General features: G+C 38.7%; 1 protein-coding gene across 1 annotated transcript in view; it reads left to right on the top strand.

Annotated features, from left to right (window-relative positions):
• The window catches only part of Ptprc (protein tyrosine phosphatase receptor type C), a 60,702-nt gene that overhangs the window by 30,690 nt on the left and 16,658 nt on the right, over positions 1-13,354 (top strand). Inside the window, exons 12-20 of the mRNA XM_051148314.1 lie at positions 357-394; positions 2,614-2,723; positions 3,895-3,985; positions 4,075-4,151; positions 8,908-8,944; positions 9,035-9,132; positions 9,808-9,933; positions 11,740-11,897; positions 12,594-12,729. Coding sequence (XP_051004271.1) covers positions 357-394; positions 2,614-2,723; positions 3,895-3,985; positions 4,075-4,151; positions 8,908-8,944; positions 9,035-9,132; positions 9,808-9,933; positions 11,740-11,897; positions 12,594-12,729 — 871 coding nt within the window. The remainder of the gene's footprint in view (positions 1-356; positions 395-2,613; positions 2,724-3,894; positions 3,986-4,074; positions 4,152-8,907; positions 8,945-9,034; positions 9,133-9,807; positions 9,934-11,739; positions 11,898-12,593; positions 12,730-13,354) is intronic.

Raw genomic sequence — 13,354 nt, 5'->3', positions numbered from 1 at the left:
CCCTCCCCTTCTTCTGTCCCTCCTTTCTTCTGTCCCTCCCCCTTCTTCTGTCCCTCCCCCTTCTTCTTTTCTCCTCATCTCTATTTCTCCCTCCATTAAGTACATCTATTTATTTTTTTTTTCTTTTTTGTCTTTCAAGACAGGGTTTCTCTGTGTAACCTTGACTATCCTGGACTCTCTTTGTAGACCAGGCTGGCCTCAAACTCACAGAGATCCACCTGCCTCTGCCTCCTGAGTGCTGGGATTAAAGGCACACGCCACCACTGCCTGGCTCCATTTAGTACATCTATTAAATTATGTTTGCTCAGTTTAGCTGCCAAATATAAAAACTCATGTCTTTTTTTTTTTTCCCACAGCAACTCCGATGAACAAGAGGAACTTGTTACTTTAAGGGGTGAGTTTGAGTAATTTTTGCTGATAAATATTTCTCTGACTTTGAGTCAACTTATTTTAAAATACAGGCTGTGCAATGTGTGTAGCTCTGTATAGGGATAAAAGACAGAACACTGCCTATGGAGAGTCCAAGGAATTTGCCAGGAAAATATCAGAGCAGCTAGTGAAGACAGAAGAAAGGGAGAGCAGAAGGGATTTCACAGTGGTACTGTGGTATTGGGGTGTCTTTGGGTTTTCCAGGGTGTGATGATGGGCCCTCCCACTGAGACACTGTGATGAATAAGATACACACTATATGAAGAAGAGACACGCCTTCTTACAATTGTTATATAATCTCTTGAGCTTTTAAAGACAAGATGCAATTTAAAAGTCATTCAGTATATTTAAACTGGGCTTGCCATAATTAAAGTAGCATACTTTTCTCTTATTTTAAGACAGAATTTCAAAACATCTCCCTGTCTTGTGTTACCTCCTGTGTCAACAGTTTCCTGCTGACAATAGGAGACACAAAGTGTGTGTGTGTGTGTGTGTGTGTGTGTGTGTGTGTGTGTGTGTGTGTGTGTGTGCAGCAGCTTTGGACTGGTTCTTTGGAGATCCTTAAGTTTAGCCTCCTTTACGGACTGTATCACAACCTGACACTGTTGTATTTGTTTCCATCTTTGTGTATTTGCCTCCCATAAGTAGGGTGCAGACTTTGAGAAGGCAGGGAGGTTCCTCTTATTTCAGTGTTTTCTCCTCTGTGACTGGGTGAGAATATAGAACTCAGTACAGGTCAATGAATAGATGAAGTCAACAAGATCAAATGTGTAGAGTGATAGTTCTGTTAGGCTAAGGGAAGAAGGAGGAACAAATAGGTGGCCACATCAGGGCAGAGGGTAGAATACATTTCCCAGGATTAAGGTGGATGGGAAGTATCAGATGGTTTATCTTATAATTTGTACTAATTGCAACTAGCAATACTTTAGATTTTGCCTACTCTAAACACAGCCCAGTTCAGTGTGGATGAGTTTTAGGCGTCGCTTGCTATCCAAGGGAGCTGCTGCACCTAGCCAAAATGATAATTATGTTTGGAAAAAAGAGTTTTTTTGTGAATAGGAAGATAACTAAGCCGTATTTGTGGACAAATTATTTGTTCATTTGACAATGGGAACAGTTACCCATGACACCTGAAGCAAGAACAAGAAACAGGAGATGAGAGAGCAGGAGAAATATTTGCATGTGCGATGGTACTAATTTCCATAGTTTAAAACCATGGTGAAGGCGTGAAGCACATGGGCTGTTCTCAAAGAGGACCTGTGTTAATTCTTAGCACCCTCTTGGTTGCTCACAACTGCCCTCAACTCCAGTTCCAGTAGGTCAGATACCTTCTTCCGGCCTATGTGAGCACTACATGCAAGTGGTGCATATGAATCATGCAGGAAAAAGTTCATACACCTAATATAATTATTACAAATATGACTTGTAAAACACTGTGTATTGTCAAATTCCATATATAAGTACAGCTCATAAGGAAAGTTTTCACACAAAATATTATCTAACGGGAAAAAGGGGAGTTTTAAGTACCCATCTATTTTTTTTTCCTCACAGAAATCATCTCACTATATATATATATATATATATATATATATATATATATATATATATATATATATAATTTTTTTCTCTTTTATTCTGGAGATACAACAGATGAATATAGTTTGACAGTATGATGTAACCAAATCAAGATGAATTGTGGGTAGAATACTACTGATCATTTTATTTTATCATCCATACAATTACAATATTTAACAAAAGTTAAGAATGGAGGCTGGGATAGAGTTCCTGGGTGGGAAGTTTGTCTAGCATGTGTGAGGCTGTCGGTGAGAAAAGAGAGAGGAAAGTGGGGGAAAGGTAAAAGAAAATAATAACAATGGCTCATAGACATGGGTCAGTTACTATGAATTTCATATAACCAAGCAAAAACATAGATGTCAGTCAGTGACAATATCTGGTCAGGACATATCTAGAGAAGCACATTCTAGTAGAAGGAACAGTATAAAGCTGGAAAAAGACTAAAGTAAAAGATTTAGAAATTAATTTATAGACAAATGCTTACATAAGAAGGCAATATTCCACATAGATAGGGAGAAGGGAAACAGCTGAGCTATGAACTCTATGAACACGTGCGTGTCTGACAGACAGACAGACACAGCACCAGCCTTGACTCTAACTTGTTTGCAGATGATGACAAGCAGCTGATGGACGTGGAACCAATTCATGCTGACATTTTGTTGGAAACATATAAAAGAAAGATTGCTGACGAGGGTAGACTTTTTCTGGCTGAATTTCAGGTATGTGCCATCCTTGATATAGGGTAAAAAGTTCAACGTACTCATCAAGACGATTCCATTTTATGTATATTTGCATAACCATTTACCTTAATAGTTTATCCATAGAACACAGCAATATAATACAGGCATATCTTACTGAAATATTTATAGATGACAGATTCATAGAGGGTGACAAGGTCATTCACAATATGACACTGGCACACACTGTAGCATAATGCTTTACTGCATTGATTCTGATTATGAAGTCCTGTCACAAACATATTTGACTCATTTTGTATTTGTGTTCTAGTGGCTATCTAATAATTCAGTCACTAAGTAAAGTTTTAACGCGACATCTATTATTTTATATTTTTCATTTAACATTAATTTGTTCAGAAATTATTATTTTTTAATATATGTTATTGATTTATTCATATTATATCTCAATTGTTATCCCATCCCTTGTATCCTCCCATTCCTCCCTCCCTCCCATTTTCCCCTTACTCCCCTCCTCTATGACTGTGACTGAGGGGGACCTCCTCCCCCTGTATATGCTCATAGGGTATCAAGTCTCTTCTTGGTAGCCTGCTACCCTTCCTCTGAGTGCCACCAGGTCTCCCCATCCAGGGGATGTGGTCAAATATGGGGCACCAGAGTTCGTGTGAAAGTCAGACTGCAATCTCCACTCAACTGTGGAGAATGTCCTGTCTATTGGCTAGATCTGGGTAGGCGTTCAAAGTTTACTGCACATATTGTCCTTGGCTGGTGCCATAGTTTGAGCAGGACTCCTGGGCCCATTTAATCGTTCTGTCATCATTTTTTTAATTGCTTTTTTTTTCAATAATTTGTAATAAAGTTAATTCCAGCCACTTAATGCACAATGTTGTTCAGTATAAAGGATGTATTTATAAGTTAACTTATTTACCCTCAGTGGGGACTGATAAAGAAAATATCTTTGTTTTTTCCTTTCTTCCTCTTTCTTTCTTTCCTTCCTTCTTCTTTCTTTCTTTCTTCCCTTTCTTTCACCTTCCTTCCTTCCTTCCTCTTTCTTTCTTCCTTCTCTTTCTTTCTTTTTCCCCTTTCTTTCTTTCCTTCCTTCCCTCCTTTCTTTCTTCTCACTTTCTCCTTCATTCTGTCGTTCTTCTTACTTTTTGGAATGTTCTGTAACCCAGAGAATAATTGTATCTTGCAGAGCATCCCACGGGTATTCAGCAAGTTTCCTATCAAAGACGCCCGGAAGCCCAATAACCAGAATAAAAACCGTTATGTTGACATCCTTCCCTGTGAGTGCATATTGGGACTGAATTTCTGTACACTGACACTGCCTGACTACTCTTCAGTTCAATATTTAAGTTTTCTTTTCTTTAAACAGATGATTATAACCGTGTTGAACTCTCTGAAATAAATGGAGATGCAGGGTCCACTTACATAAATGCCAGCTACATTGACGTGAGTAAATATTCTGGCTTACCTTATAGCTTCTTTTGATTGTTGGAAACGTTCATTCTCCTTGTATCTATGTGTTCTCTTCAGTATCTTCACTGCTTTTGCCAAAATTTAGAGAAGTTATCACAAATACTTTAAGTAATGCCTATAACATCACTGATACCATTATGCAAAAATCATGAGCGTTTACAAAATATATGTATTCTTGTTGGTTCTAGGTGTAAGTTAGGACTTCCTTTTTAGTGGAAACAAAGATCTACTCTTTGCTGTGCATTAAACTGAAGGATCTCTGCATGTATTTCTCATAAGAATTCTGAATTTGTTCCATCTGAGCACACTATACCCAATATATACATGAGAAGTGGGAGGCTTAGGTTCTTTAGTTATTATGAAGCTAATGAAGAACTTAGTAAACATTTTAACCGAGATGCCATTCAGGTCTGCCTGACCTCAAACTCTTGTGCTTTTGTTACACAGTGCTCTGAAGTCATTTCTTTCTCCATCGATGCTGTTCATCTCCCTCACTATAGTTATCCAAATTGAAAATACCAAGACAAAATTGGCTGAGAATGTTTAAAATTTTAGCATATGTAATTTTGAAATAAGTAGAGTTTTACATGAGTTAAGGAATTTTACACGGTAGAAAAACACATATAAGCTGAGAATACCTCCTAACCAATCTACCCCACATCTCTTTCTGCCAGGAAAGTCTTCAAGTCTACACAGAATTTCTTAATAGAAAAGTAAAGCTCCAACATTCACTGAAACTCTCTTATAATAAATATTATACTCACACCATTGTGTATCCTGTGTTATTTTCTTTTTTTAAATTTTTTTTTATTGAAAAATAAAATAATTCATATTCCATCTCATTTTCTATCCCATCCCATACATCCTCCCATTCCTCCCTCCCTCCCACTTTCACCCCAATCCCCCTTCCCTATGACTGTGACCAAGGGGGACCTCCTCCCCCTGAATATGGTGCTAGGGTATCAAGTCCCTTCTTGGTAGTCCGCTATCCTTCCTCCGAGTGCCATTGGGCCTCCCCATCAAAGGGACATTGAACTGCTTGTGTCTGTGTTATTTTCTAAATACACATCTGTAAACATATATACCTTAGATATGCATAGCTGTACATTTATACAACTATGCATAGTACAGATATAGAACATATAGCTACCTAAAAATGTCACACAAAATAATTCATCTTTCTATACATGGAACACGTATAATAGTCCTCTGAAGGAAAGGATTACAGACTATTCCTCTAAAAGCCAAGAGAACACAGTCATTCAACCTCTCAGAGCAGACTTTATCTTTGTCACAAATGTCCAGATCTCCTGTGAGTGGCCAAGCGTCACTCGGCAGGATGCATATAATACAGCTAAGTAACAGAGGCGCTTTGGGTATAAAGTCAGATTTTGTGGACTTGCTCACAGGCCCGTATATATCTTTCTTGTACCTGTTACAAAACACCTGACAAAAAACAGCTCAAGCAAGGGTGGGTTTCTTCTAGTTCATGTATGTATCATGTATCATGGTGAGAAAAGTATGACTTCAGGAGTGTGAGTGGCCAGTCACATTGCATCTGTATTCAGGAAGCAGAGAGAGACAGATGCTGTGCTAGGACTCCTTGTGTTCTCATTTTCATTCAGTGTAGGACCTCTGTCAAGGGAACAAAGTGTTCCCTACAATCAAGGTGGATCTTTCTACCTCACTTGAGCATTTGTGGATGATCTCCAACATACATATGATGAAGTTTGTCCCCTTAGGTGATCTTAAATACGCTCATGCTGGCAATCAAATTAAACATCAGGCTACAGGGTAAGGGAAGCTGGAGAGATGGCTCAGCAGTTAAGAGAACTGGCTGCTCTTGCAGAGGATCCAGGTTTGGTTCCCACTACCCTCTCGAGGCAGCTCACCGGTAGCATCAGGGAAACTGATGCCCTCTTATGGCCTCTGCAGGCACCTACACATATGAGGTGCATGCACACACATATCTAAAATATACAACGCTTAAAAAGAGCTTAAGCATCACAAGCTACAGTGTGCTAATTCCAGACCCAGAAATTTTTTTGTATCTTTATATTTTTATGGTAATTCATGGCATTATTAATGAACATTAAGTATGCTTTATAATTTCTACTACTACAAAGAAACACGCAATGTGCCATCTTGATTTATATTATTGTACTGTGGGTTTTAATATCTCTATAGAGTAAATTTCTAAAATAGGAATTATGGGACCAAGGAACCTATATAACTATAATTTTTAAAATTTCCATATGGCACTTGCTCCAACTTATAATTCATCTATAACATATGAAAGTGGGTTTCTTCATAATTCTTTTTAAAATGTACTATTGAAACCTAACAGAATTATCAAGTATGTGACAAAGCATATGTTATATGTTGATTTGTTGTGTAATTCTCAAACTTTTCCTAAAGGGTGGGCAGTTGAAATTGAGATCATTTTTATCATTATTTTGTCTTGCTTACATGAATGAGCAAATTTTTGTTGAAGTAGACACCTGTGAGTTCAAGGCTAGCCTGGTCTACAAAGCAAGTCCAGGACAGCCAAGGCTTCACAGAGAAACCCTGTCTTGAAAAACCAAAAAATAAAATAAAATAAAATAAAATAAAATAAAATTTCACCTTATCACAATTTACATATAATTTATAGGCATTAGTTTCTGAGATCTGGTGTAATAATATATCACAAACTAGTATCATGAAAATAATATAAATATATTATTTTATTTTGGAGGGACTAGATATCTCAAAACAAGATGCCAGCATAACCATGTTCTTCTGAGGTCTCATGGGAAAGTTCCTATTTTGCCACTTTCTGGCTTCTGGAAGCTTCGATCCTTGTTTGTGCCAGTTAATGGCTGCCGTTCTGCAGTCTCTCCATCCATCTCATGGCATTCTTCCCTCTTTCAGCCCCTGCATTTCATAGTCAGTCCCTTTCACTTATATCGGCATTGATCATTGCTCTCATAACATCACAATAGCTCTCAGATCCACAAAGACCCCACTTTCATTTAAAGGCACATTCCAGGTAAATATAAACATTTAAGGCAATAATTCAGTCTTTTCAAAAGCATGAACTAATTTAGAAATATTTCCTAGTTGAATCACTTATGAAACATACACCTTCAACCTCAGTGTATTAATCATTAATAAAGTTACTCTTTGAGATATCTTATGGTTTTTCAGAGACAAATTATTCACAGAATGAGTGTGGCTATTTTTTAACATACTATAATCTGTTAAATGCACTTGCTATTTATCAGTCATCATTTTTAGTGATTTTCATGTATTAGTTAACTAACTCTCACAACTCACTGTGAAATATTCCCAGTTTCTCTGGAAGAATCAAAACTGGGATTCTGCAAGAGGCAATCTCTGAAGATACCACTCGAAATCCATCTCTCACCAAATACTTTTGATATCTAACATTTTTATATGCTTACTTAAAACATCCCCTGGAATCTGAGTTGAAATATTTTTTCCTACATGTGCCAATGGCCTCCATAGTACAAACTCCTATTTCTGCTTTGCATGTTCTCTGCAAACCTTCTTTCCAGGAACAAGCAACATTTTCAGATGTGAAGGGTGGTGCCCCAAAACAACTTAGGACTTGGTTGTAATTTTCACTCCATCTTAACTAACATTGTCAAGTGACCTCTGCAAGCCAGGACAATTAGTGGTGATCAAGTTTTGCTTTAGAGTCTACAAGTTTGTTTCCCAAATGTCTTGTCCTTCAGAGGAATGTAATTGAGAGCAGACGTGGCAGTGCCAGAGCTTTTGTGAGAATTTGGGTAGATGCTAGAAGTAAATAGTCTACGTATTCTGTCTAAATATGGTGATAACTATGGGAAAAGTTATAATTATGTTTCTCCAGCTGAGCTCCAACCCCCTGGAAAGTAGATTTCCTCATCCCTAGATAGGTGCTTGACATACTGTAGTTGCTCAGCAGGCACTCAATGAATAGATGCATGCACATGCCGATGCCATCATGTGACTTACTAAAATTAACTAAGGATTCATATAGCTTGTGTGCAAAGCTTCCATCAGTGGCAAAGCTGTGTCTTCCTGTGGAATTTCCCCCATTGCTAAGGTAAATTTAAGGTGTTTGAGAGAATTTTGTAAGGAATTAGCACATTTTGTCTGCATCCGCACTGCTTCCTTAGCTTAACCAGTGGAGCTGAGAAAGCAGCCAACACATATAATCAATGTTTTAATTTTTCATATCAGGAATGGCATAAAAGAACTCTAGGGAATCCACAGTATGTTCCAGAAATAATAAATATGGGGAAATACAGGTGTGCTCCCAATTGTATTTATTGCAAGAAATTGAGTGAGACTCTGAAAAGGAACTGCATAGCTGGCAAAAAGGTTTGAATAGCAGGAGGTACTGGGGAGCAGGCAGTTTATAAACAAAGAAAGTCTAGGTCCATCTTGTTAATTGCTGCACCGTCTCAGATGAGATGGAGTGTGATTATGAAAGCTGTTTGGAGAGCTACATGGCAAAAATGCATGCAGGTCGTGAATACTGTTTGCAAAGGGTAACTAACCTGTTCACCACCATTAAAGGCCTCGCTGCACATCAATACCCTCCCCTTGTAATGACCTGAAGATGGGCAGACGTGTTTACAATCATGACAGAGCTATAACCCACTTCTTCTGACTCAGCCTTTTCCGTTAATGAGCACGTGCTCCAGAAATGACTCTTCTCTTTTTGTATTTTGATCAGGGCTTCAAAGAACCCAAGAAGTACATTGCTGCACAAGGTAATATATTTTATATCCTGCAGTTTCTCCTGGAAACTTGCTTTATGGCTCTTCTGAGAAAGCATTGCACAACTTCTCCTTACCTTCCAGGACCCCGGGATGAAACGGTTGATGACTTCTGGAGGATGATCTGGGAACAAAAAGCTACAGTTATTGTCATGGTCACACGATGTGAAGAAGGAAACAGGGTGAGAGCCCAAAAGGCTGGAGGTTGGGTCTGGGGAATAGAACTGCTGAGCAGCATCTGGTATGATTCATGCAAACAGTGCTCTGTTTTAACCTAGTTGACATTTTATTTACATTTCCATGCATGTTGAAAACCTAAATCTGTATACAAAGTGTGTGTGTGTGTGTGTGTGTGTGTGTGTGTGTGTGTGTGTGCATAATTCAAGTGAATTGATTTTGAAGCTCCATACATTGTGATGTATGTACCTTCCCTACATTGTGGTGTGCCAGCTTCATGGGTATTTGTGAATAGCCATAGCAAAAGTTGATTCTGGGGAGACAGTGGACACTCACATAATTCAATGTTGGGAAAAGTAAAAGCCTATGGGCTCCTGAGCCTGAAAGCAACCCCTGGCAAGCATGTCACTTACGCTAATCATTTTTGCAGTCTCCTTGTGATAGGTGGCCAAGCTGGACAGGTCATCCTTCTGCTGACTGGTTAAGAGACACCCACCCATCCAGAGACATTAGTGGGAAGTAGAACACATTTCAATTTGAGGTGTACATGTTATTTAAAAGAATATGCAAGTGTTTGGGGGAATGTCAATTGAATACTTTTTTGATTGTTGGTGTTTTAGGAGTAAGCAAAAAGTGTTTTATGGTAGACTGGAGTCATTAATGTTTCTTTTAAACGGTAGAACAAGTGTGCAGAATACTGGCCGTGCATGGAGGAAGGCACCCGGGCTTTCAGAGATATTGTTGTGACCATCAATGAACACAAACGATGCCCCGATTACATCATCCAGAAGCTGAACATTACACATGTGAGTTTATCTCATTATGTAACTTTTGGATTAGTATAGCTCTTTATAAAAGTACAAATAAGGAGTGTTAAATGTGAGGAACTGAAACACATCTGGGAAAAATTATTTTTAACATTCTTCAGGAGAAAGAGCCAGGTTAAAAGAGTCATGAAAACTGATGGGATAAAGTTTGAATCACTGATTGATGCATTTTTTGTGTCTACAACAACCACAAGTGCCTCTTATGCTGGATCTTTGAAATAGTAGCAAGGGGGTCCACAGGACTGCTGAGTCAGCAATGTGATTTCTAAGGCGAAAAACAAACAATCCTGGTAGTCTCTCTGCATTATGGAAAGGTTATTTTTGAAACTGGCACATTTCATGAGCATTTAAAGAAGTACTAAGTTATAACTATACAGCTGAAGATGGAGGGAGAGAGGAATGGAGGGAGGGAAGGAGGGGGAGAGAGAGAGAGAGAGAGAAAGAGAGAGAGAGACAGAAGAGAGAGAGAAAATTTAGTTCAACCAAGAGAGGTCAGTGTGGCCTTGGTAAGATTTAAAATGGAAGTCATCTCTTAATATGCAATTCCATTTTCAGGAAAATTTCAGCTGGAGGAGCCTGTGGATGCAGAATATAGATTAGTGGTTGCCTTAGGCTGAGGGTGTAAGACTAGGGAGTCAGATGGGTTCAGGTTTTCACTTCACAGTGACAGCAAAGCTCTACAATCAGAGAGTGAGTGGCGGTGGACTACTCTTGATGTAACAAACACACTTCAAATATGTGGACTCTGTGACTTACCACGTATATCTTAATCGTTGCAACTTAAACTTGCACATCTTATTTGAGTTAAACTTTTCTTTGGATCCTTTTTTTTATTTTTTTATTTGGAGGCTTTGGTAATCTGAACTTTATTAGCACAAAACTCAGACACATTCTCTGTTAGAAAACAAAATGAAACAAACAAACAAAAATCAGGAAAAAAACAGATTTTGGGGGGAATTTCTCCTAAAGCCTTTGCTCTGACAGCATCACTCCCTGATCTGCTTTTGGGGATGAACAATCCTTTTTATAGCCAATAGAGAAGTGCATACTTGACAAGGGGCCCCAATACACACACACACACACACACACACACACACACACACACACACACACACACGCACACACACACATAGGAGCTGTGTAGAGGCTGATACCTATCTGGTCACTGTGACTATTTAGAGGTATCTATGTTAATTAATTTATTTGCTTTCTATTGGAAACTTACAAAAATATTATTTTATTAGTTATCTTTTCTGAAAGATAATAATTCTCTGTGTGAGGATCCATAGAACAGAATGCAAACCAAATAATTAAGCATACTTTGTCCTTGTGGGAAATAGTCCTACTTGCTGGGAAACCAAGCAGGTTCTAAAAAGCTATGTGGATAGTATTTACTCAGGACCCAAACCTCCATCTACAAGTCTCAGCTCCCTGTTTTAGTGTCTCATTTTCAGTTTATCTTTTTTTAAACTTTGACTTCCTAGTACAGAAGGCCCAAGGAGTTTCGACTGTCCTTATTCTTTCTTGATCTGCTTATCAGTGATTTACTGGGTAGTATGTGCGAGTCTTAGGGTGACTTCTCATGAACAGTTAGTAATTGGACAGGAAATTCAGTCCTGAAAAGTCAAGGAAGAGAGTGTCTGAAGCAAAGGTTTAAGGATATTTACATGAGAAGCCTATTGTATGTATGTATGTGTGTATATATATATATATATATATATATATATATACCACTGAGTTTGCTTTGAAAGAAACTGTCTCAACAATGCATTATCTCTTGAGTAGAAAAAAGAAAAAGCAACTGGAAGAGAAGTGACTCATATTCAATTTACCAGCTGGCCAGACCATGGGGTTCCTGAAGACCCCCACCTGCTCCTCAAACTTCGACGGAGAGTCAATGCTTTTAGCAACTTCTTCAGTGGTCCCATTGTGGTGCACTGCAGGTGAAGACTCTGTAGGGCAAGAGAGCCTGTGTATCTGTCTGTACAACCCTTCTGTTGGGCAGTTAGGGACATTCTTATTGCTTAATGCTATTTTATCAACAATCTGCTAAGATAAACTTATATTTATTTCTCAAACAGTTGTCATTGCAAATTGATATTTTATAATTGTGTACATTTATGGGGGCATAAACTGATGTTATGATTTGTGAATTTAATTATAAGGGCCTGAAAGTAAATATGTAAATAATTCTTAAGATAAACTTGCCAAGCCAGGTGGAATGGGGAACCCATGTGATCCCAGCACTCAAGGAGGCAGAGGCAGATGGATCTTTGTGAGTTTGAGGCCAACCTGGTCTACAAAGCAAGTCCAGGACAGCCAAGGCTACCCAGAGAAACCCTGTCTGATTAAAAAAAAAAGACTTTCCCTATTTTTCCCCTTGATGACTATTCCACTTGTTCCTTGTGAACATTGCTTATATGTATCTTCCTTTAAAATAAATTTATGTATATATGCATGTGGTGGTGATGGTGGTAATAGCACAGAGCTTTGGACAACTTTATGCATTCAGTTCTCTCCTTCCACTTTTAAGTGTAATTCAAGGATCAAACTCAGGTCAGCAGCTTGTTGGATAGGTTACTTCACCCACTGAGCCATCTGGTATACCTCACACCTCACATTTCTGTTTGTTCCCTCAGCGCTGGTGTTGGGCGCACGGGCACCTACATCGGAATCGATGCCATGCTGGAAGGCCTGGAAGCAGAGGGCAAAGTGGATGTCTATGGTTATGTCGTCAAGCTGAGGCGACAGAGGTGTCTGATGGTTCAAGTGGAGGTACAGTCTAGGCTTGCTATTGTTTGAAGACTTAAATCTTCTGATGGCAGATGTGAGGAGCATAAAAGAAATACATATCATTTACAACTTCAAATGGTGGAAGAAGAAGATATTGTTTCTATTTCTGAGAGCTAAACCAAGCTAATCTTCAGAAGCACTTTGTCCTTGGCTTGAAACATCCTGTGGAAGCAATGTGAATTTAAGATATTTTCCAAACAATGAAGTCATTTGCATGCCTGAGCCTAAAGACAAAGAGAAAGCCCCATTGACAACTTTGTAATACTGAGCAGACAGAATAGAAGAGCGGTTAAGCATATATTTTGTTTTGCTTGTTTTTCCAGACAGGGTCTCAGTATGCAGCCTGCCTGGCCTTGAATTTGCCACAGAATGCCTGCCTCAGCCTCCCAAGTGCTAGGCTAAGAGTCAGGAAGCACCACACTCTGTAAAAACCTGGCTCTTTGGACTAGAGTTCAGAAGTTCAAGTACAGGCCTTCAATTGCTCATTTTATACATTGCTGGGCTCTTCTTTTAATCTTTCTGTACCTCAGATCAACCATCCATAAAGTGGAAATAGTGCTGAGATAAAGTCAGAATTTATTCCCTGTAACAACAATAACAGCAAAAA

The sequence above is a fragment of the Acomys russatus genome, chromosome 6 (assembly GCF_903995435.1).
Source record: "Acomys russatus chromosome 6, mAcoRus1.1, whole genome shotgun sequence".
Lineage (NCBI taxonomy): Eukaryota > Metazoa > Chordata > Mammalia > Rodentia > Muridae > Acomys > Acomys russatus.
This window is presented reverse-complemented; position numbering and strand designations above follow the sequence as displayed.